The sequence below is a fragment of the Penicillium oxalicum genome, chromosome I, assembly GCF_001723175.1.
Source record: "Penicillium oxalicum strain HP7-1 chromosome I, whole genome shotgun sequence".
Lineage (NCBI taxonomy): Eukaryota > Fungi > Ascomycota > Eurotiomycetes > Eurotiales > Aspergillaceae > Penicillium > Penicillium oxalicum.
The window spans coordinates 1,520,489-1,543,840 of record NC_064650.1 but is presented as its reverse complement, the minus strand read 5'-3'; the positions used below and the strand labels follow the sequence as shown (position 1 = coordinate 1,543,840).

The 23,352-nt window shown below is 52.2% G+C and overlaps 9 protein-coding genes across 9 annotated transcripts; 8 read left to right on the top strand and 1 right to left on the bottom strand.

Annotated features, from left to right (window-relative positions):
• Positions 1–352: 352 nt before the first annotated feature.
• POX_a00531 (Histone acetyltransferase) lies at positions 353–2,024 on the top strand (the record flags this gene model as incomplete). Its single annotated transcript, XM_050109472.1, has 6 exons — positions 353–377; positions 436–495; positions 591–696; positions 761–1,222; positions 1,289–1,774; positions 1,850–2,024. The coding sequence occupies 6 exons, from the start codon at positions 353–355 to the stop codon at positions 2,022–2,024; spliced, it is 1,314 nt and encodes a 437-aa protein (XP_049973240.1).
• A 1,666-nt stretch (positions 2,025–3,690) lies between these two features.
• On the top strand, positions 3,691–4,926 carry POX_a00530 (GTP cyclohydrolase 1; the record flags this gene model as incomplete). The annotated part of the gene is made up of 4 exons (XM_050109471.1): positions 3,691–3,971; positions 4,048–4,187; positions 4,263–4,567; positions 4,624–4,926. The coding sequence occupies 4 exons, from the start codon at positions 3,691–3,693 to the stop codon at positions 4,924–4,926; spliced, it is 1,029 nt and encodes a 342-aa protein (XP_049973239.1).
• A 1,390-nt stretch (positions 4,927–6,316) lies between these two features.
• On the top strand, positions 6,317–7,127 carry POX_a00529 (uncharacterized protein; the record flags this gene model as incomplete). The annotated part of the gene is made up of 2 exons (XM_050109470.1): positions 6,317–6,877; positions 7,005–7,127. 2 exons carry the CDS (start codon positions 6,317–6,319, stop codon positions 7,125–7,127), a joined length of 684 nt encoding a protein of 227 aa, XP_049973238.1.
• Positions 7,128–9,285: 2,158 nt separating this feature from the next.
• Positions 9,286–12,417, top strand: POX_a00528 (CTD kinase subunit alpha; the record flags this gene model as incomplete). The annotated part of the gene is made up of 4 exons (XM_050109469.1): positions 9,286–9,418; positions 9,473–10,162; positions 10,423–12,163; positions 12,228–12,417. 4 exons carry the CDS (start codon positions 9,286–9,288, stop codon positions 12,415–12,417), a joined length of 2,754 nt encoding a protein of 917 aa, XP_049973237.1.
• Positions 12,418–13,478: 1,061 nt separating this feature from the next.
• Positions 13,479–13,922, top strand: POX_a00527 (uncharacterized protein; the record flags this gene model as incomplete). Its single annotated transcript, XM_050109468.1, has 1 exon — positions 13,479–13,922. The coding sequence occupies one exon, from the start codon at positions 13,479–13,481 to the stop codon at positions 13,920–13,922; it is 444 nt and encodes a 147-aa protein (XP_049973236.1).
• A 175-nt stretch (positions 13,923–14,097) lies between these two features.
• Positions 14,098–15,257, top strand: POX_a00526 (Eukaryotic translation initiation factor; the record flags this gene model as incomplete). The annotated part of the gene is made up of 3 exons (XM_050109467.1): positions 14,098–14,132; positions 14,212–14,970; positions 15,044–15,257. The coding sequence occupies 3 exons, from the start codon at positions 14,098–14,100 to the stop codon at positions 15,255–15,257; spliced, it is 1,008 nt and encodes a 335-aa protein (XP_049973235.1).
• Positions 15,258–16,699: 1,442 nt separating this feature from the next.
• On the top strand, positions 16,700–20,420 carry POX_a00525 (uncharacterized protein; the record flags this gene model as incomplete). Its single annotated transcript, XM_050109466.1, has 4 exons — positions 16,700–16,752; positions 16,844–16,910; positions 16,967–18,150; positions 18,209–20,420. 4 exons carry the CDS (start codon positions 16,700–16,702, stop codon positions 20,418–20,420), a joined length of 3,516 nt encoding a protein of 1,171 aa, XP_049973234.1.
• Positions 20,421–20,955: 535 nt separating this feature from the next.
• POX_a00524 (uncharacterized protein) lies at positions 20,956–21,450 on the bottom strand (the record flags this gene model as incomplete). The annotated part of the gene is made up of 1 exon (XM_050109465.1): positions 20,956–21,450. The coding sequence occupies one exon, from the start codon at positions 21,448–21,450 to the stop codon at positions 20,956–20,958; it is 495 nt and encodes a 164-aa protein (XP_049973233.1).
• A 630-nt stretch (positions 21,451–22,080) lies between these two features.
• On the top strand, positions 22,081–23,143 carry POX_a00523 (uncharacterized protein; the record flags this gene model as incomplete). The annotated part of the gene is made up of 2 exons (XM_050109464.1): positions 22,081–22,226; positions 22,489–23,143. 2 exons carry the CDS (start codon positions 22,081–22,083, stop codon positions 23,141–23,143), a joined length of 801 nt encoding a protein of 266 aa, XP_049973232.1.
• Between the last annotated feature and the right edge of the window lie 209 nt (positions 23,144–23,352).

The window sequence follows — 23,352 nt, the reverse complement described above, 5'->3', positions numbered from 1 at the left end:
AAAACGTCGGCACTCGTCACAGTTGTTCAGGTAGGAAAGCTGGCCAGGGTTCTCCGGGCAGATCTCCAAGGCGGCTGCTGTTCACGGAGTCATCGCCCAAGGCCCCGCTGACCCGATTTGGCTAAGCGGTGGCGCAGCTCCGGCCCTCTGCAGCCTGAGGCATGAAAACTGATTAACGCGGTCTGAGCTTGCCCGCCAGCCGCAAGTCGCGTTCGTGTCAGTGGAATTGTGCCGCTTTTTGCAAGACAGCTTCCACCATCTGCATTCACCTCCACTCTCGTCTGATACACTCGGAATATCCTGCGCGGTCTCAAATAATTGGGTGCAATTTTGAATCCACTCTCTTTTGACCATGGAATCCTACGAAGAGGACCACAGTATGTCTCTAGAATGGATGCGACGCGACTGGAAATCCGGAGACTGACATGAGGAAAGCTGCAGCAGATGAACAAGAAAGGGAACAAGAGCATACGCAAGAGAAGATCATCAATGAAGGTACAGCTCTCATCTCTCTTTCGATACCTTTCCAATTGCTGCCAGCGCTAGTATTTCTCGAGTTGTCATGGCTAACCCCCACAATTACTATGCAGAGTACAAGACATGGAAGAAGAATGCGCCCTTCCTCTATGACATGATCCTCAGTACGGCACTCGAGTGGCCAACTCTGACCACTCAGTGGTTACCGGACGTCCAAGCGTCAGTCTCTCTGGGTTCAATTGGATTCTGAAATGGGCGCGCAAGGCTAATGTGCTGCGTACAGAGTTCCCGACAAGCCATACTCCACTCATCGACTTATCATCGGTACTCACACTGCTGGTGACGCCCAAAACTATCTACAGATTGCACACGTCCAGCTCCCAAACGCCAACGCCCCCAATCCGGAAGACTACGACGAGGACAAAGGTGAAATCGGTGGCTACGGAAATGGCTCAAAGAAAACCCCCATGGAGATCAAGTTCAACATTGTTCAAAAGATCGATCACCAAGGCGAGGTCAATAAGGCTCGCTATCAACCACAGAATCCCAACATCATTGCGACCATGTGCACGGATGGTCGCGTAATGATCTGGGATCGCTCAAAGCACCCCAGCATGCCGACGGGGACAGTAAACCCCCAGATGGAGCTCCTCGGTCACGAGGCCGAAGGTTTTGGTCTGAGCTGGAACCCTCACCAGGCAGGACATCTCGCAACTGGTAGCGAAGACAAGACCGTCAGACTTTGGTAAGACTTGATTTCAGGCCACGACCGGTCAATCCGTTCGCAATCAGCAAACTTACAAACATCTAGGGATATCACCACCTACACGAAAGGTAACAAGGCTGTGAAACCATCCCGAACTTACACTCACCATTCATCGATCGTGAATGACGTCCAACATCACCCACTTCACTCGTCGCTGATCGGTACTGTCTCCGACGACATTACTCTTCAGATTATCGATGTGCGAAATGCCGATAGCACTCGCGCCGTCGCTTCCGTCGGAGGTGAGCATCGGGATGCTATCAACTCGATTGCCTTCAATCCCGCCTCAGAAACCATTCTCGCGACCGGTTCTGCCGATAAGACCGTCGGGATCTGGGATCTCAGAAACCTCAAGGCCAAGCTGCATTCCCTCGAAGGTCACACGGACTCGGTCCAGTCCATCGCATGGCATCCGTTCGAGGAGTCAGTGCTTGCTAGCTCTAGTTATGACCGGAAGATCATGTTTTGGGATCTCAGTCGAGCCGGCGAAGAGCAGACTCCTGAGGACGCCCAGGATGGTCCCCCAGAACTGTAAGTTTTACATACGGTCAAATCGACAACTGCCCTCCTGATCCGCTGTTTATTCATACTAACCAATAATCTCAGTCTCTTTATGCACGGTGGACACACAAATCGCATCTCAGATTTCAGCTGGAATCTCAACAATCCTTGGGTCCTATGCTCAGCAGCTGAGGACAACTTGCTCCAAGTGTGGAAGGTCGCGGATGCTATTGTGGGCAAGGATCTAGATGATGTGCCCATGGAGGAGCTGGAGGCCTGATCAGGGTCTCCTCGCCAGACAATGGCCTTCTCCAAGGCCTGATTTGTGGCTAAGTGCCCGGTGCGGGCTCGAGTTATAATCGACAGAATGGAACGATGTCGTCAAATCAATTCTAAAACTCCACGAAAGACGGCGTGATCTCTCTCTTGTGAGCGTTGAATGATTCTAATCGGTGATCAAACGTTTGTTATGGTATGGAAGCGCTCATGTCAGCATTGTAGACTGCGTCACTCTGGAGGTCCTCTAGATGTAACCCGACGATGACGGACCGGCTGGGAGACCCGGCCTCCGACTGGCATGCACCCGCAATCAAAAGCGTGTCCGTGGATTTCACATGTAGATCATGAATGATACTCGGTCTCTTGGCAACAGTCCTACTGCCCCCGACTCACCACTCTACTCCAAAGACCAGTAGTGATTGAATAGTCTCAGCCAGACTAGCCTTTTGTGATCGAAGAGGTCCTTCGCCCCTAGCTAGGGGGGCTTGAGATTTGTCCATTCTACTATGTACAGTACAGCCCACTGATATGGATGTTAGGTTGGAATTGCGGGGAATCGGAGCCCACCTAGTGCATCTTGGAGCATACCTATCGGTAGCAGATCCTGGAGGTATTACTACCTAGGTGCATGCCTATTGAGGTAAGGTTAATGGCCACATCGGGCGGGTCTGTCCAATGCCCGCTTTGACCAGTCCTGCAGTCCCCGTCTGTGCATCTTACCAGGCAAAGACCAATAGGTATAGGACTGGACAGTGGAGGAATCCTGACCTCTCAGCCGTAGACTTCATCAACCTCGGACGTGCCGGTATCATTGGCCTAATGGACTGGATCTACCCTACACATTACCTACCTACTAGTGCTGGGCTTCCATGGGTGCTCTTCTATCTGCGCGATCGCTTAGTGCATATTGGACTGTAGAACTGACCAATCACAGGGAGATAAGGTCCACCATCTGCGTGCTGTTCCGAGCGCTACCTACCAACAGCATGCGCCATGCATGAAATATCTAAAGCGATATGCAGGTATATATCTGTCAATCGCGGTTCTGGACCGGGTCACGCTGGGCCATCTACATTGTATCGCAACAATCTTGGAAACTGGCGGGGGTACACATGGTGATTTTTGCGGTTGAAAGGAAGGAACCTTATATATATATTGCCAGGCGTGGCTAGCAAAAACACCGAGGCCCCTACAATTGCGCCCGGGCACCTAGGACCTACTACATATTGTACGCACAGTACCTGATGTCTGGTCCCATAACTTATGTCCGTGAGGCTGCTTTAAAGACATCCAGACTTCATAGCAACAATATTAAATGAAAGAGGAAAGCAAATCCTACTGATTGTAGCACAATAACGCCCAAGTTCGGTTCATGATACTTTGCCTGAAATGTTCTTGTCCGGAGCTAAGCCGGTCCTCCGCGGGCAACGTGATGGCGCCACCGGGGCAAGAGAGCCGTTCGGGCAAGCGGTGTCCCAAAATGAGGGGTGACTGATTAGCGTCTCGTGATTCTGATTTGGCTTTGCGGCAAAAAAAAAAAAATTAAGAGTCATCACACCCCTCACAAAGTTCCGTTGGATTCAAAGTTGCTAATTTACCTATTACCTCCAATTGGACTTGATTTCATCTAAGTCAGCGGTTCGCATCTTGCTTAGAGCTTCATCTCCATGGGCGCTGGTTCTCCTCCGGGTGCGGCAAAGCCGTCGGCCATTCCACCCCACATGCTGAATGGCAGTTCGCCCCTCCAATCGTCCACGACGGCGGGCACCGGAGCTCGCGCTCGCGATAATCGTGAGCGTGAAAGTTTGAACTCCTCTATCAAGTCATCTTTTGCGCCTCGCGTTCCTGCCGAATTTGAGGCCATTGAGACCAACTCGAGCACTGATGCGCAAACCACCTCCGCTGCGGCAACTGCAGCAGTCAACTCCGAGTCCACGCTGACTTTACGGTATGCAAACTCCCTCATGAAACATCATGGTGCAACTGCTACCGCATCTCCAATTATGACTGACATTTCTTGACAGTGGCAGACTGCCTCTGAATGAGCCCCCGCGTGATCCTCGCGATGAGGGGGGTCCTCTGACACCCCCCGCAACGTCGAGCCGCCCTGCCAGCCCGTACACTCTGAATCCCCCTATCGACTTTGATGGTCTAAGCTGGCCTTGTAAGCGAACCGCTTGAATCAAGAATCTCAAATGTGAACTTGCTCATTTTTTTTTCTTCTCTCCCCGTCATGCAGGCCCGGGTACACGCCAACGGTTAGAGTCAACCCCAGAGGAAAACCAGGAGCGCATCAACAAGCTTGCTGGGGCAGTGCGGACGATTCTGGAATGTGTTGGTGAAGATCCCGAGCGTGAGGGTCTTCGAGAGACCCCGGAACGGTACGCCAAGGCCATGCTTTACTTTACCAAGGGTTATGAGGAGAATGTGCGGGACCTGGTCAACGGCGCAGTTTTCCACGAAGACCATGACGAGTTGGTCATAGTGAAGGATATCGATGTGTTTTCCCTGTGTGAGCATCACATGGTCCCATTTACTGGCAAGGTAGGACAGTCTCTCTGCACACTGAAACCTCAAATGATACTGACTACTCGGGCCAGATGCATATTGGTTATATTCCAGACCGCCGGGTTCTTGGCCTCTCCAAACTTGCCCGTTTGGCGGAAATGTTCTCCCGCAGACTGCAGGTCCAGGAGCGTTTGACCAAGCAGGTTGCTCTGGCTATTTCCGAAGTCCTAAAACCCCGCGGAGTGGGAGTGGTCATGGAATCGTCCCACTTGTGCATGGTTATGCGCGGTGTTCAAAAGACCGGCAGTACGACTACTACCAGCTGTATGCTGGGATGTATGCGCTCCAGTGCAAAGACTCGGGAGGAGTTCCTCACGCTGCTGCACCGCCGGTAAAGCTCTTCAGTTTTTGACCCAGATCACACGTTGGATCCTTCTAGGATCCCTCGCCTCTACTTTCATGCTGTAAAAATAAATTACGAACCCCGGAGTTTGGTGGCCTTTCAACAGGTTTCTGTTTGTCGATACTTCATTTGCCTCACGAGCACATTGCTCTGACGTGGGTCTGAAAAATTGGGTTTCTTTCGTGGATTGCATCTTCTTATGTTTTCATGTCTCGCTATGAGTTCTTCGCAAGTCTTTTGGATTCTGATCCGGCTGCAGTTCCACTGGGAACTGTCTCTCTATGTGTTTTCAACTTCAGCGTTCTCGAATGCTCTACTCTTGAAAGATGGTCTCAACGACTACACCAATTCACGCATCAATTTGGCCAGAGCCATTTTTTTTTTTTTTGATCGTGTCAAATACGAATTTTGTTTGATGTCCCAAATTAGATGGCCCGGGAGCTGTTGACAGCATCTGTAATACTGCACATACGGATAAAGACAGGAAAAAAGGCCTTGTAGCTCTGGTTGTTCATCTTCGTTATGTTGGTGGATGCTTGTATTCGAGATCTGGAGGCGCCATGCAATTCCACGTATACGATTCAATGAAACGCATGATTCAAAATGAAATTCCGGAACTGGATAGAAAGCAGCGAATAGAAAGACTATCAGCCGGACCACGTAAGAACATGCTCGACGTTTTCCATATGCCAGGCACACCACTCAGGCTTCGCAGTCCGAACTTGCATCGTGAGACAACAAAGCCCATTGGAAGAGATGGGCCCTGGTACCTGGTGCCTGAATTGTGTGAGAGCAAACATGCCGAAATCGTGCTGAGTGGATCTTGATAGGTGACACAAACTCTGTGACTATAAGAAAAAGCAGTAGCAAACAATCCCCGTAAACACCGGATGAGGAAATCGATTCAGGATGCCTGAGTAGGTAGTCGCAGGTTGCCTGGGCAAGGAGCAGGCAGCATGCCTTCCAAGTCAGTCACCAGGATTCTGGAAAGTAGTAGGACATAAGACAGCATCGATCCGTTCCTCACCTCTCGGTGTCTCATCCTCTCTTTCACCTTCCCTCCCTCCTCTTACTTCGCCCTTCCATCAGAACCCCACCGATACTTTGCGCTTGTTGGGTTAATTATCGACAGGACTCTTCGGTGACAAGTTTTTCTCAGCAAGTCAACCTCGCGCTCTCCAATCCAGCGGTGTCACCGCCGTCTGTAATCAGTTCATACCAGTGTCATTTGTCAGTAGATCATCACAAGACGATCGATATTGCTTGGCTTGGAGGCGTTAGCTCGTCGCTTGATTGATATTCCTCTGCCGTGGATGAACACTAATTCTCTCATCTTCTAGAATACGCTTCCACAATAAAAAATCGAGAGAAGAAAGGACAAGATGAGCAGTACAACTCCCAACACGAACCCGCATGGGGGCTCCAGTACCCAGACAGAGCAGACTGCTGCTCCTCAGCCCCAAAACAATGAGACTCAGGACATTCAAAGTATGCTCAACGCACTGAATAGCCCATCGGTTTCCTTCGATCCAATGGACTGGGATCAGCTCTTCCATCTCCCATTGCAGATTCCAGCCGATAACGCAGCTGGCTTTCCCGAAACCTTCTTGGTGACTCTTCCCATGCCCGGCCCAGAACGTCGATTGGTGACCTCCAGTCAACTTGCCCGCGAAGCATATCTTTTCCAGATGCAAATCAATGCTGGTATCGAGCCTACTGCTCTCCAGCGGTCACAGGAGCGCCGCAACACCCATGGATTCCAGCGAGCGCCTACTCGCTTGAACTCGCAGCTGCGACCTTTTAATCCAGTTCGCATCGCCCCTGCAAGATTCCATGGCAGACTGGCTCCTATCGCAGTGCGCTCAAATGCCCCTCAAAGTGTTGAAAGCGACCACTACTGGGAAATTCTCAGCCGCGAACTGGGCCTTAATGAGGTGCCACCTGTAAGTTCACTGCCCCTTCCTGGACCAAGCCTTGTCTTTTGTGCAGCATTCTGTTGCATACACGGACCTATACTGGCAAAATCAAGATATTGATAGAGGGAGAATGCTGATCATGACCTACCTTCAGTTCCAAGCCCACAACATTGGCCACTTGATACCTGACCTGGATGTTAACTTTGATGCATTGTACACCGTTGGAAATATCCCTCCTGAGGCTGACAATGACGAGAATGACAATGTCCACTATTAGGGGACGCAATCGGCATATTCAACACTAGGTTCACATGTCGCTCGATGTTGCTGTCGAGCACTGAGGAGCAGGCTGTAAACCTGGAGCTTTGATGCGAATTGGATTTTTATTTTGACAGGGTTGAGCTACTGTGGGATCTACTTGCAATAAGGAGAAACCAAATCGTTTCAAGAGAGGTGGTTCAACTTGGACTTTAGTATAAGCAATCTCGAGTATTGAAGTGACTCCACCCATCATTGGATGCGTGTCTGCACGACATGCCCCGCATGAATGGTGAGAGCCCGCCGAGTCGTTGAAATCATGTGATGTATGTGATCACGTGATAGACGCTTGATCGTAAGCACCGCAACCCGCAATAGCAACGTCCCTCATTCCGTTCATTGATACAACTCATGCATGGTGTTGTCCACATCTATACAAGCATGCATTGACATATTAATGCCTGCTTCGTTAGCATACCTTACATACTCGACAGTCCTTTTGTCTCGTCAGTATGCACTGTAAGGAGCCTGGTGCCTCGGATATTAGGTGAGGTGATCATGTCCAACAATCGGCTAGGCCAGGCTTGCACTGGATGAATCAATGTTTATGGATTTGCCCCGGGCTGCTTCAACAAGAAAGCAAAATTTTGCCAATTTTCATACCCGCCTCGCCGCTGAGGTGGCCCGGAATGGTTTGAAACGTGCCTCGGCCTGACATGCGATATGTGCTGTGACACATCCTTGTGTTAGCAACTTAAAAGATGTTGCCTTCGCAATTATTTCGACACCACCTGGTCTGCTGAAATTTTCAGCGGCTGATCTCGGGGCTTCTTCCATGCATGCGTTTTGGCTTTCACACAAGCTAGCGTCCCAGGCCTGCAACCGGTGAATTGTGGTTCACCTCAGAATTTTCCCCGCGCAAGCTCATATGGACTTAAACGACACGAAAATGTCTCGCCAGCTTCACCGCTGCGAACGAAAGGCAGGGGATCGCCTGAAGTGAAAATCCATGCGCGGACAATTCCTTCCACTTCTTGACTAATCGAAGCGGTGCTCAGCCACGGCCAGGGTATAGACACTGTCTATAAGCGGACAGGGCGAAGGTCAACCAATCTCTGATCTGCGATGCTACCTGCGATATCAAAGAACCTTCCACCGGTCGGTTCAAGGTCGAGTTATGCTCATTGGCATTTGTGTGCAAGTTGGTGCCCAGTTCCTGAACATCTGGCATTATGCAAAACGTAGATAGAAGCAGCGGTACCAGGGAGCTTCCGCCTCTTTTCACCCTCCTTGGCGGAATCACATTTGCTCTTCTGTTACATTCTTGCAGGCTGGAGATGCTTGCAAGGCGCAGAAGTCAGAGAGCAAAAGCTGGAGCAGAGAGCAAAGGCGATCTCCTGGTGCGACACTCGCGAATTGTCGCCATCCGCTTGTGCGGAAGCTCTGCCCGTCTCGGAAAGTCACTCAACCTGAGATTCTACGGCCGTCCTGTCTGCGCAAAGTGGCAGCTGATCCATCACGATTACTGCCTGTTTTCGCCTGATTCTCCCGGTGTTTCCGGCAGCTACATCCCGCACGCTTTTCAGCTCGAGCCGTAGGGCCTCTCGGGTCGACTATTCACCGCTTTTACATCGTCTCTCTTGGAACCTTTGGCTATTGCAACAGGTCCAAGGAAGATCCTTAATTACTACAGGAGCAAGTAGTCTGCTTCTCTGCGACTCATTTAAGCTGTGCACAGCGAGCTAGAGTACATAGTCCAAGGTGTGTGAGAAACATCCCTGTTGCACTGACATTTTACTCATCGGCCTCACAGTGCACCGGAAAAACAGTTTCCCCGCGCTCTCTCTGCCAGACCCGAAAGACTTCCGCCGCGTATGCGATCAAGGCTACGGCGAGTCACTATCCACTTCGCCCCTCAAACCCGTTGGGAAATTCGTTGATCACGCAGGGGTCTGTCGCCTTTCTTCTATTGTTTCTAGCATCGCCAGATGCTGTCAGCCGATACCTAATGCCTGGGTCTCGTCGGAGTCCGGTCCTGAGAGACTCCAGGAGCGGCGACTTGGACCGTGAACCCCGGGACAGAGAACGACGGAGAGGTCGAGGTTCAAACAGAGACCGCGGCAGAAGCCGCCACCACGATCGAGGAGGACGATCATACCAGCAATCCGAGCATCATAATGACTACTACAATCGATCACCACCGCGTGCATCTCGCTTTAGCTCCGATGCACCGCACGCCTCGAATGAGTTTCATTCCAACCGAACTCTTCGTCGCTCTCCTGGACCACCCTCAAACTCCCATGAAGATCGGCAAATAGAAGGGCGCCAACCATCATTATCTGGCGAATTGAGAGCAACGAACAGCTCAAGACCAGTGGGCAAGGATTCTCGAAGCTCGCTACGCGAACAGTCGCCTCTTGGTCCACCCTCAAAACGCAAGAGAACGCGCAGTCCCTCGCCTCGAAGTCAACGGCCGCTTCCTCGCTCATCTTTCTCCAAACACGGCGACAGACGCGACCGCAGCCCTCCCTCAGGACCCCGTGGGCGATTTTTGGGGCGCGGCGGACCACGCGGTCGATCGCCTCACCGAGGGCGGGACCGTAGGGGCCGAGACCGCCGTCGCCCTGAATTTTCTCGATCCGCACATTCAAGATCACCAGGTCCGAATAATGAGTATCGAGGCTCACCTGATCGTCGACCGAGGTCCCCTGCAGATGACTACAGTGACAGGGGTTCTCGGCCTCGTTCTCGCTCTCTATCACGGCATTCTGCACGTTCAGCTGGATCAAAAGTATCCGCTTCCTCCGCCTTCCACAAAGGCGATGATGGTTTCCACCCAAGCCGATCACATCACCCCGCTCGCTCTGATCGCAGTCGTCCCCACTCACCTGTCTATCGAACACAGACTGCCCACGGCGGCAACACAGATCGATCGAGTACTGGTCGTGGAGGTTCACGAGAGAACTTCTCGTCTCGACATGAGGACTCTCCCCATGAATCTACTCGGTTTGTTGGACAGAACGATGGCAGGACTTCTTCTCAGTCTGTACCAGTGTGAGTCTTTATGCTTTTATGCATCCCCCCCGGCCCAACTTCACCTTTTTGATCAGTCATCTAATGCTTCTGTCCTTCTTCCTTCTCCTGGGGCAGAAACTCGTCCATCAACAATCAAAGTCATAAAGACCATTCTGTGGAGTATCACGAGCGGAATCATCGTGACTCACCTGACGAATCCTCTATGAATCATGTTGAATTTTCTATCAGGAGCTCGTCTCGCAGGACGGGTACTCACGATAGTCGGTCTGACCACATAGGGCATGAAACAGGTCGTCATTCACCCGGCGATGGCTTGGGGAACGCTTCTAAGCGTCATTTCAACAGTGCTCACTGGACTGCTACAGAATCCGATAGCCGCGGCGGGTTCACGAGCCCTCGGGATGGCCCTTCAGGCTCAAAGTCCTCTTCTACTCACCTGCAATCTGCCGACCAGATAGGATCTCCGCGCCCGGTCGAAGCAGAAGAATGGCGCAGGTCTGGTGAAAGAATCCCCGAAAGAGAGAATGGTCGAGCTCGCTCTCCAGTGGCGGAAAATGTCAGCAAGACGACAGCGCCTCCTAATCGGGAGGTGCAGCCTTCTACCCCCGTCAGCAAAGGAGGCAAGTTTAGCTTCACATTGAAGCCAAAAACAACGCCAGCGACTGGCCCGAAGCCTGTTCCCGATCTCGCGCAGCGTATGCAAGTGCGAGAGCCTCCCCCACGTGCTCCAGCCGCTGAACCTCCTACACCTCGCAACCGCTTGACAAATGGGCCCATGCCAACGTACAAGCCTGAGCCACGATTCGAACGGAGGGACCGAGGGCGCGATCGGGGTCGCGATCGAGGACGTGAACCTAGAGATCGTCGCGACTTTCGTGATCAGCGAGACTCTAGGGATTTCCATGGCGAATATCGCGATCACAGGGAAGACCGTCGACTCGACAACCGCCGAGACCGGCGCAAAAATGATCGCCGTTTTGACACGCGTGATGACCATCGGAAAGCTCCAGTTTCGGGGTTGCCGCGAGATGAAATTCCTAAGCCGAAACAGATCCTTACCCGTCTAAAACCACGACCAACCATACCCGACGAGTTTGCACAGGCAGATTCCGTGTATTACCGAAAGCCTGGCAATGAATCTGTCATTGGCGCCGGCACCTATGGTAAGGTCTTCAAAGGTATTCACGTCTACACCCAACGCAAAGTGGCATTGAAGAAGATCCGCATGGAAGGCGAAAAAGACGGCTTCCCTGTAACTGCTGTCCGCGAGATCAAGCTACTTCAACACCTCCGAAACAATAATGTTGTCAGTCTCCTGGAGGTGATGGTTGAGAGAAACGAATGTTTCATGGTCTTTGAATACCTCTCGCATGATCTTACTGGTCTGATTAACCATCCCACCTTCTCTCTTACTCTCCCCCACAAGAAGGACCTCGCCAAGCAGATGTTTGAAGGCCTACGCTACCTCCACCACCGCGGCGTGCTGCACCGAGATATCAAGGCAGCCAATATTCTGATCAGCAACACCGGTTTATTGAAGTACGCAGATTTTGGCCTCGCTCGATTCTTCTCCAAGAACCGGCAACTGGACTACACCAATCGGGTGATCACGATCTGGTACCGACCTCCAGAACTACTTTTGGGCGAAACACGGTACGGCCCCGGCGTCGATGTGTGGAGCGCAGCCTGTGTGTGCATGGAAATGTTCACCAAGAAGGCCGTGTTCCCGGGAGAAGGCAGTGAGCTCAGTCAGCTTGAGAAAATTTACCAATGCTTGGGTACTCCGACTCGGGCCGAATGGCCGGATCTTGTCGAGATGCCGTGGTTCCAACTCATGCGGCCCACGGAGCGGAAGAAGCGAGTCTTTGAGGAGCTGTACCGCGATATTTTGACCCCCGCGGCGCTGGACATGATCACCGCGGTTTTCAACTATGACCCCAGCAAGCGGCCGACTGCGGAGGAGGTACTCCAACATCCATTCTTCACCTCCGAGGCGCCATCTCCTCAGCAAGCTACCGAGTACGTTGATCGGTCTTTCCGAATCCGTTGACTTTTTACCTCCATCTTACTGACGATCTTGCAGGCTGGAACACGTTGAAGGGGATTGGCATGAGTTTGAATCTAAAGCCATGCGAAAAGAGGCCCGGCGCATCGAGCAGCAAAGCCAACGCGAACGAGACAAGCGCAAGGCCGAAGCGTCGGTATCGACAGGCGATCGAGACACCAAGCGGGCTCGCGCAGAAGGTGGCGAGGCGACCTCTGGAACGCGTTGAACATGGACCGGGACAAACCAGCAGCAGTATGGCCATCTATGTGCTACAATCTAATTTCGCTCCGCCTCGCTCTTGTCTACTCACTTCTTCTCATATCCCTCACCTAAGATCGTTAGAGAGAGCATGCCCGGAGGCGCATTGAATCACCAGCTCCCTCACTTAACGCCTCTTGCATCATTGAGCTCCTTTTCCGTATTGGCCTTTCTCATTTAAATTCGCTTCACCTTGGATGGTCGGATCATAAGCTATTGTGTCCAACCCGTAATCTGTTACCTACGGTGGCAAGCCGGTGGGTCAGCACGGGAATGTCCGTCCAGGGGTACTCCGAATATGCCCATGATTGAGATGCTTCACACGATGTAAACAACTGTCAAAGCATCGAGGCCACTGTCAGAGACATCGCGTCAGCATGAACACGTTTTTCTCTGACGTATGATTCACAAAGGGTTGGCTTTCCAAAACGGTCAGACTTTGCCAATTAACCTCACGCCCAACCAGCCTACGTAGATTGGAGGCGGTTGAGGCCTCGGATTACCAGAGAGCTCAAATAAACTTTCGTCATGTAGTGAATAAAATTCGAATTGCATTTTTTTGTTAAAAAAAAGGAAACAGAGATGATCAACAACTCAACGGGGAGACAAGATCCCGAAGCCTCAAAATAACACAGCACGTACCCTAGCGAGTCATCATCAAGCAATCGGTAGAAGATCAACTTGGCGAATCAGACCAAGCACATATGTATGGGAACGCGATGCTTGAAAATAGATGTCTAGGTGGTAATGTCTCGTCTGTCAGGTCATCAACGCATCCTGGGAAGCTCAGAAGAGCCCTCGTGATGATGGTTTTAGAAGCGACATTTTATTCTCGACACACACGGCGGAAACGCCAGGGCAGTGGGAAAGAACAAAGAACCCTGGCGGTGATTTGAGTAGGTGGTCTTGAATTATGAGAAAGAAGAAGAAGCTCGGAGGCGGAAGCGAGAAAAATATAAAACGGGCACTAGGCGGGCGGAAAAATAGACGGTGCGGGAAGGTCACGTTCAGCGACGTTCATTGGTGGAGATGCAAAACGGGCCCAGAAATCCCCAAACGGTGGATGGCAGCTCTTTTTGGCCGCCGCAGAGAAACGAGCGACGCAAGAACGACCGACGAAACTGCCACTGCCGCCGCTCACCACGGGAAGAGAGTGCATTGTTCTTTCCAATCCTCCTCGACTTTCGACCAGCCCACTCGACTCGACCACCTCCGATCTTTCTCTCCCCTCTTGTCTTCACCTACAACACACTTTACCGTCAACCCCAAATTCCATTTGACCCCCCGCATATTCCCCTCTCTATTCTGTCTTCCGACCGCTCTATTACTCCCACCTTTGCATCATCCAATTTTCTGCTCCTCGACCCTCGATTCCGCCCTTGCTCAACGACATCACTCGGCTGCAACACGTACAACCCCCGCCACATCATCCGCATCCTCCGCCTGTTTTCCACCCCTCGCCTTTTTTTTTGACGCCAAACCTCCGGGAGAAAAACTTGTTCATTCCTGCTATCTGTAGCTGCTTGCCACTTGCTTTTTAAATCCGAATTGTGCGAATCCTGTTGTGAAACGAGTCCCCTCGTCTTTTTGCGCTTCCCACTTGACTCCCGCATGATCGCGTGCGTCTCGGGCACATTCACTCGCTACTATGGACAACGCCAACCTGTGGACTCGTCGGGCAAAGTAAGTCATCTCGGTCGGCGGGGAAATAGATCTGCGTGAGCGGAATTACTGATTTTTGCGTCCCTCGGGTCGTCAATAGCTCCTCCAAATTGTCACTTTCGATGTCCGGCACGGACGGCAAGGACGGTGCTCGCGTTGACCTGCCCCGCCCATCCAAGCGCTTCGGCCCTGACAGCTCCCACGGTCGTTCAAATCCATTCAATGCGATCTCTCCACTCTCTGCCGGTGTCTCGTCCCCCTCAACCAACGCCTCGTCGGCTTTCGCACTGGGCACCGGAGCTTTCGCCTCGTTTGGTGCGCCCAAGACCCCCGGCGGCTCGACGGATGTCAAAACTCCAGGTGAAAAGCGCGACGCTCTGACAGACCAGAATGACTCAACGCGGTCCAAGGGGCTCGTCAATGGCCAGGTTGGAGCGGGAGAGCACCCGCTGAAGTCTACCTGGATCGTCTGGTATCGCCCACCCACCCCAAAGTACTCCGATTATGAGAAATCGACGGTACCCTTGGCGTCGATAGCATCCGTCGAGAGTTTCTGGGCGGTCTATTCGCACCTGAAGCGGCCATCGCTTCTCCCTACCGTGTCGGATTATCATATCTTCAAGAAGGGAATCCGGCCGGTTTGGGAGGACGAGGCCAACAAGCGGGGTGGCAAGTGGATCGTCCGGCTGAAGAAGGGTGTCGCCGACCGGTACTGGGAGGATCTACTGCTGGCTTTGGTGGGTGACCAGTTCGCCGAGGCGGGCGACGAAGTCTGTGGTGCGGTACTGAGCGTGCGCGGAGGTGAGGATGTCTTGAGCGTGTGGACAAAGAACGACGGTGGTCGTAATATTAAGATCAGGTACGGGCTGTCCCGGCATAGAACCCTTCCTCATCCACAGCAGGCTTCCATATTAATGAATCATGACCCACAGGGAGACCATCAAGCGCATGCTCGCATTTCCCGCCGACACCAACATCGTCTGGAAGAGCCACGACGACAGTATTGCCCAGCGCTCTGCCATTGACCAGGCTCGCCAAGAGAAGACTCAAATCACTACCTCCAACCCAACTGGCCATTCTGGAGTGGAGCGGCGTCGCGCCGGCCATGACGACGCGGACAAGGGCAAGGGTAGTCCCGCCCTGTAAGGTCCACACTCAACCAACTTGGCCTCGAGCCCTGTACAGTAAAGTTCACGGAAGAAAAACTAAAGAGGATATCCTGCACAATTTTACTACTCATTGGGACGCGTTTGGGTCTGGAGGGACGGCGGGCATTGAGGCGAACTCAGCGGTTTTGATTCGATTCTTTTTTTTTTGACATGTCTGCACTGCGCTATTCTCTGTGCTATGAATTTCTTTCTTCTTCTGAGTCTTACGTGCCATCTTCTTGCCTTTCTATTCTCGATTATTTTCTCCTTGCCAGTCCTCCATCTGCTGCAGCCAGCACGTTGCATATGTCACAGTCTGTCCGACAGTATGTGGGCCTTTTTCTGATTTTTCTTGAATGCTGTCTTCCTTGCAGGATACCTTTGTGGGCGGCTCTTGATCAATTATGTTTGACCAGTAGGTCCTTCACGGCCACGAATGAATTTGCTAGAAGCATGATGCATGTTCACCAGTTTCGTCAATTTCACAAAGACCCCCATTAATGTAGGCTGCTGCACATCGTCATCAGTCACGATGATACAGCTGACCGCCTGAAACGTCAGGCGCATATGAAAACTTACCGCCTCCCGCAAGATGGTGGCATAAACTTAACTGGACCACATTTCTCCGCGATAAATCTCACGAAGAGAGCTCTTTTCCAAGGCGCGAGATCCGGATGGGTTGTGGTCGCCTCAAATCTGGCATTTGTATGGATTCCTTGCCTCTTTCCGTATCCCAGTGTGCCTTTTAGCCGGCACTTGCTCCCATCTCTGCTATCTTGTCCTCAAAGTAACGGCCATCAACGGCCGCTAGACGGCCACCGCAATCCAATTTCACGGCAGCACCTGTGATCGCGTTCCCCACGCCAACCTCCCTCGCATTCGCCACTTACGACTTCGATATTGCCGAGTCTCGCGGCCGAATATTGAATGCGAACAACGGATCAGTCACTACTGCGCAGAACAGAGGAAACAACTGCTGCTTTCATCTGAAGCTACTAAGAGTGCGACATACTGCTCTGCAGGTACGTTCGAGTATATCTTGCGCCGCGAGATGCATTTTCGATGTCATAAAAAGAGCTCTTTGGTTTCATATCACTGCGAAACGATCGATCAAGGATCAACGCCCATCAATGTGCCGAAATAAACCATTCGCCTGCTCGTCTTTCCCCGCCAACTTTTTCTCCGCCTTGAGCCTCAGTCACGCTGAAGTGTTGTTAAATGTTTTTATACTAAAAATTTACTTCGCTTCCAGAACACTCAAAGTTATGCGCACGAATCTTCTCTTCTACTTTACTCTAAATCCATCGGTGGATCAATCCTGCATTCGCCCACATACGATAACATAGCCGCGAGAGTTGGGTAAATTTGCCCGGACCTCCTAGTTTCGTTTGCGCCGGATTGCTGATGAGATCCGCCAACAGGTAAGGTGGGCGATTACCGATGTTGAGTCAAGATAAGGAAGATGAGGCCCGACTGCTGGGAGCTGTCCGCCGGTACGTATCCTGCTCTTTGCGAAGTGCGCAATCCGATTGGGGGACAGAAGATGAGTTTCTTGTTTGACAGATTTCTGATGGTCGAAATTAGCCCCTCAGGGGCGCTAGAAATCAAACCGGGTGCTGGAAGAACGAAACCAAACCGGCCAAAGCCTGGTGTAAGATGTCACCCACTGTGCCAGTTAATGAGTTGTGATGCTAATGCATGGTCAAGGCTTCTGGGGCATTTCGACCAGCAGACCGTATATCGAATTCTCGTCAAAGTGGGCCAGTTCGGGCTTCAAAAAAGGCCAAAACTCCCGAAACTTATCTTAACCGCCACCATCAACATCTGCAGGACTTGCAAGACTTTCGCGACTCGAGTCGACCAAGCAAGCGACGGTGCCATGACGTCTCGGGAACTGGTGATGCCTCTCGAAAGATCCGAACAGCCCCTGGCACGGTGGAGCCCTCAGCTTCTGCCAATCACTCATTCCGAACCTCTCCAGTCTCAAACTTCTCTCTACCGGGGACCAGAAACAACCGTCAGGCCCCTGTGGTCTCAGAATTTCGAGGTGTAGAAGCCACGGTGGGCCGCAGCAGTCAACCGTACTCAAGGGGACGACTTTCATCCATTGCCAGCTTCACCGACGAATCATTCACATTGGGAGCCGCAGCCCAGCGGCGATCGTCGGTCTCCGCGCTTGACTTTACCGACAGAAACCTAGCTCTTCATCATTCCAATTCACCCAGGCTGAAAAGAACTACACTTGGTACGATCGAAATGACAGATTCCGATTCGGTCCGCCACGACCAGCATTCTGAGCACCTGCCATCATCGAGGAAAGTGCAACATACTTTGGACCCGGACGACAGCCCCGATGAACTCCAGGGCGAGGTGACCACACAGCCGCCTCGGAGACAATTGCACCAGGTAGACCTCATCAAAGACGGCCTGAAAGAGCTCGAGTCCACCCTGGTCTCCCCTTCACGGAAACGGTCCCCATCTGACATTGAGCCCACTCAATTCGTGTCACGGCTCAACAAGAAGAGCAAAAAAACAAGACGAGATCAAACAGACTCTGAGAAGCGCACAGCTTCCCTTCGGTACGTTCGATTTGGTCTCATCCATAAGCTCGTCGAAGATGGACGGGAAACGTCAATTGATGTGTGCCCTGATCGGATTGTTTTTGGGGCGAGTGTGACTGGCGGCAGACCAGAGGAAGTCTTGTTTCGCCACGTGAGGGCCATTTTGCACGCTGCAGGAAGCCAGAAAGTGCGTCTTCAGCTGAGAGACTATCAAAACGCTCCTGGTAATATTCTCGACATGCAATTCTCCACAACGGGCGACAGAGACTTTGTGAAAAATCGAGTAGCGCAAATGCAGGACCGCAATACGAAATGCGTTGAGAAAAGCTCGTAAGCACTCGATATTCCCTTGATCAAATGAAAGTGCGCTTTGCTAACTGTCTGGCAGAGAGTGGCTGGACAATGCATTTTCAATTTACAACCAGGACATGCGTCTACGTGCAAACTGCAGCAGACCTATCGTGGAGGCTCATTCGCAACCCCAATCGTTGCCGTCCCCCGTCAAGCCTGCCTCGAAGGTAAAAGGAAAAAAGCTTTCTTCCATGTTAGAAGGATCCGCCAGTGAATCTGATAAACAGTTACAAAGTTCGGAAAATGTTCGGTCATCAGGCATTTTGAAGACAACCGAACAGGCCGTATCGAATGCTCCAAAATTGGAACAGCCACCGCTGGAACGGGATGTCGGAGTTGAAATTTCCGTCAAGAAGTTCAGTCCTCACATCACACGAGAGCCCGAGAGCCAACGAGAAACGAGAACTATGACGCGTCGGTCTCGGGGACTCACTGCCAGTGACCCTCTTGCTACTTCTGACACGTCTGACCTCGCCTTACAACATGATCCGTTTCGAAAGAATTGGAAGAAGCCGCTGGTCTATCCTAAAGTGGGCAAGAAGAAGGAGGAGGTCAACGTGGACGACCGTGATCGGCTGCGCGAGAACCAGTTGTTGAATGACAACTTGATCGCCTTTTACATACGCTTCTTGCAAGACCATCTCGACCGCACCCGTCCCGACGTTGCCAAACGAGTTTACTTCTTCAATTCGTACTTCTTTGCCACTCTGACAAATAAGGGGCCTCGTGAGATTAATTACGACGCTGTTGAGAAGTGGACGCGGAACGTGGATTTATTCAGCTACGATTATATTGTGGTACCCATCAACCAGAGTGCGCACTGGTATGTCGCGATCATCTGTAACCTACCTCGGCTGGTGCAAGATGCAGCAGGGAGCCCGGAACCCAGCACATCATATCATAGGGAGAAAACTCCGCCTCAACTACCCGCAAATGATGCGGAAGAGATTGCTGAATCCCTGGAACCAGAGGTAATGCCTGCTCCATCGGGGCCTTCAGATGGTGAGCCAGAAAAGACAGCTTCAACCTCTCCACCCTCGGAAAAGACAATGCAGTCGCTCGATTCGATTACCACCAAAGACCGGACCAAGACCATATCCAAGGAAGAGCCTCCGACGCCGGTGCCAGGCGGAGTCGAGGCTGAGCCTGTCTCGGCCCGCAAAGCGCTTGGATCTGGCCAGGAACGGTCTACTAGCAAACAACCGGGCAAGAGCAAGCCCAAAAAGCGACGTGGCGGCGTCAAGCTCAATCCTGGTCAGACGGCGATTATCACCTTCGATTCACTGGATGCTCCGCGCTCCCCGACAGTCAAACTTTTGCGCGAGTACATCTGCCGGGAGGCCGCATCGAAGCGGAGGATGGAGATCAGCAACCCGAACATGGAAATCAAGGGAATGCGGGCGCAAAACATTCCGCTTCAACCCAACTACTCTGACTGTGGGCTGTACCTGCTGGCATACTTGGAGAACTTTGCTCGCAACCCCGATCGATTTGTGACGAGAGTTCTTCAAAGGGAAATGACCGTGGAAGAGGATTGGCCTCCATTAGCTTCAGGGCTTCTTCGAATACGCATGAGAAATTTCCTCGACCAGTTGTACGAGGAACAGGGCGCTGATCCCAAAAATGGTCTTTTAGCGGATCAACAACCGATCTCCTTCCTTCTTGGAACCCCAAAGCTCGACGACAATGACTCCAATAATGCACCACCCAAGGTGCAGGTGGCAAAGCCTACTGCAGGGTCGACTCATGAGACTGAGACACGGGAGACTTCTGACAAGGATCGTGGCCTGGCGCAGACAGAGCCAGCGGATGACGATACCGCTTTCGATCTGCCTGTCCTGGTGCCCATGGCTCCCGTCTCGGCGCCGAAGCGAACGGAGAATTCCAAACCCAGCACAGTGTCCCCTGGGCAACGTGGTGTCACCCATGACTCCGTGGATATTCAAGAGATACCAGACAGTCAAGAGATGGCGGCCTCGACGATTCGAGAGCGTAACTCTGATCGAGGGGAGAATCAAAGGCTCAAGTCAGACAAGACAAAGACCTCACGAAGCGGCGGCCACGAAAGCAAGCCTGGTATTTCTCGAGATCACAAGCCCTCTGGCAAGACTGGTAAGGACAACCCACCAGCTCAACTTCCCCAGGTTGAGGTCCAAGTGCAGCCCGCAGTCCAAGTACCGCGCACTCCTCCGCCGAAGGAACCGAAAAAACTGGAGTCAAGGGTCAAGGATTCTGTCCGGGTGGACTGAGTCCTTCAGGCTTCTTTTTCAACACACGGCCTGTTCTGCCGTTTGCTTTTATCTTTTCTTTAGGGGGAAGACCGATGAATTTCCATCTGGCAGACTTTTTCGACATTGTGGTCGCTAAAACCCCATGGAGGGTTGATCGTTAACGGGCATGCATTTTGCTTTGTGACCATTCTATGATCCATACCTATTCTCCTCTGATCCCCACTGTTCCACCTCCATGCCCTAGCTCTCGGTCATTGTATGCTAGACATGAGTCTTTTCCCTTGAAGCTTTCCTCTCCTTCCATACCAGGGGTTCAACCCTTTAATTGCATGGCCGAATGAACAGACTCTACAACTTATAGCATGAGTCCTTGCTCCTCTCATTTACTCTTTCGGTACCTTGCACAGGTCCCGCACAAAATCCGAATTGCGCCCGAATCTACTCTAAGAAGGTCTATCGTTCAAGCTCGAACAACACTCCGGTCAATGCCCATCCTCCCGTCCAAGCCCAATCCCACCAGAATCATCACCAAAGAGCTTGCCATACTACCGTCCTACCATTCACTCTCATGCGCACCAACCCACCAAGCCAGTCTATCTCGCTTGAATCTCTCAAAATCCCATTCCGCCTCTTCCAGGCACTCCTTGCCCGCAACCCACACATACGTCGTTGCCAGAACCTCGTCCCCTTCCCTGGCGGCGCCCGACTCGGCCGCATTGAGTTCCTTGAACAGCTCATCCTCGGACGTCACTTTTCCATGGGCTTTCGAGTGAAGTGTACGCACTTTGACCGACTCCTTGACATACTCACTGCCCTCGTAGCGGTCTAGTCGGTACATGTCGCCCTCGGTCAGGCCGGAAACCAGGACACCCAAGACGGCGGTCTCGGAGGGCGATGACTCGGCAAAAATGCCGGGGTACTCTGCACCTTGGACGCGATGGCGCCGATAGCCGTACAGCCGGGCGGGTTGGAAGCGAATGAGGTTTTTTTGCCAGGGCTGCGGGGTTGTAGTGCCGTGGATGACTCTGTGCAGCATCTGCGGGGCCATGAGTGTTCCTGTATGATGCCTTTTTAGCTGACAGTGTGGCAACGAAGTCGGCGGGAAATGAAGTTTCACTTGTCGCTTCAGGGGAAGATATGAGATTACCATAGCAGAAAAGCGTGTAGTCCCCCATGCTTGAGAGAAGGTGGAAGGGGGTAAAGTATCGTTGTTGGATGGTTATTCAGTTGGGAGAGGGTGTTATCGTGGATGAAGATTCGAGGACGACTGGATCACCGCTTCGAGAAAACAATGCCCTTTTATGAGATGAGGTACGGATTTCCCTCCCCTTTAGTCCGAAGTCTCTCCTTTAATAAGCCTTCCACCACTCCCGGCAAAAAGAAAAAAAAGAATCTACTCGAGTATACAAACTTCCACTGCGACCAACAGAGTCTCCGCGAGTTCCGTCTCCGCCTTCCCCAAGTTCTGCTCTTATCGGCTTATCTCCCAGGGGAAGCTGACCCCATCGTTATCTAATCAGCTTATCGTCGTCATATCGATAAGCTTTCCCAAACACGCCCAGCTGGCTTCATCGGCGAAACACCTCCACCTTTTTCGTATTGACGACGTTCTCGAACGTTATACTTTCCCTCCTCTGTCCTTGATTTGCAGACCGGATTGGTCCCTTTTTGTGCGGTCATGCATTCGGCATTGAATCGACTACAAGCCGTCTTTGGCTTTTTCACCACCGTCGCCTTAGTGGTGGCCGGAGCGGCTGCGCTCTCGGTGCTTCTGTTTCCCACCGATGCGACGACAGCGTCGGTCTCGTTGAAGAATGTTCAGGTGTAAGATTGCGCTCGCTTTACTTTGTCCCTTGAACTGAAATCACCAAATTCATGAGTCGACCTTTGCAAGGCTGTATTCTTCAATCTCGACCGAGCCCCAAGGCCCCAGGCCAAAGGAGACCAAAAAATACAAAGCTCTATCACCCAGAGAGAAGAATGGCCACTCATCGGCGGGGGGAGGAAGAGGATGGGGATAACTATTCTTCCTCTCCTCTGTCTCGTGCCGCGCTGCACATGTCCATTTAAATTACAAAGCTAACAGTTCCATCTTATGGGCCCTATCCCGCAGCGTCAAAGGCCGACCCCATTACTACTCGACAAAACGTGAAGAATATGCCCAAATCCGCTTCGACCTCGACGCCGACCTGACTCCCCTCTTTAACTGGAACACCAAGCAACTCTTCGTCTACGTCTACGCGACCTATTCCTCCTCTGACCAGCCCGGCACCACACAGACTCGTGCCTCGGAAGCCATCATCTGGGATACCATCATCCCCGCCGCTCCCTCCCCTTACTCCTTTGCCAATCTCAAAGAACACGTCCTCTCCTCCCTCCCTTCTTCCTTGACTTTCTCCAAGACCGGAAACTCCAAGCGGTCCACCAAGTCCAAGCGCACTTCCAAGACCTCCTCCGCGGCCAGCGCTCGAGCCCAGAAGAAGCTGGAGAACCCCGGGATGTTGCGTCTGCGAGGGCAAAAGGCCAAATATCAAATCAGTGATATCACGGGCCGATTGGCGGAGCGCGAGAACGTCACCTTGTCGGTGGGATGGAATGTGCAGCCCTGGGTGGGTGCGTTGCTGTGGGCGCCGGGGACGGGGGCGGCGCCTCACACCGAGGGTCAGTTGATCAGTAGTGAGAGCTTTGATTTCCCGGCTCTGAAGGGCAAGAAGGTGGAGAGTGCGCAGACTGGTGTGTAATGAGAAAAATGCCATGGACCGACAGTGCCGACAGTGATGGAGGAGGGTCCACGATTGGATGATTCTCTATTTGTGAGCGTGGCGCGTACGAATCGCCGTGGGAAATTGGGGATTCTTGATATATTCCTTGTCATTGAAAAGTTTTACCCCTTCCCCATAGACCCGGTGGGCTGTTTTTCTGTCTACAGGATACTTACTGCACTTTGCGG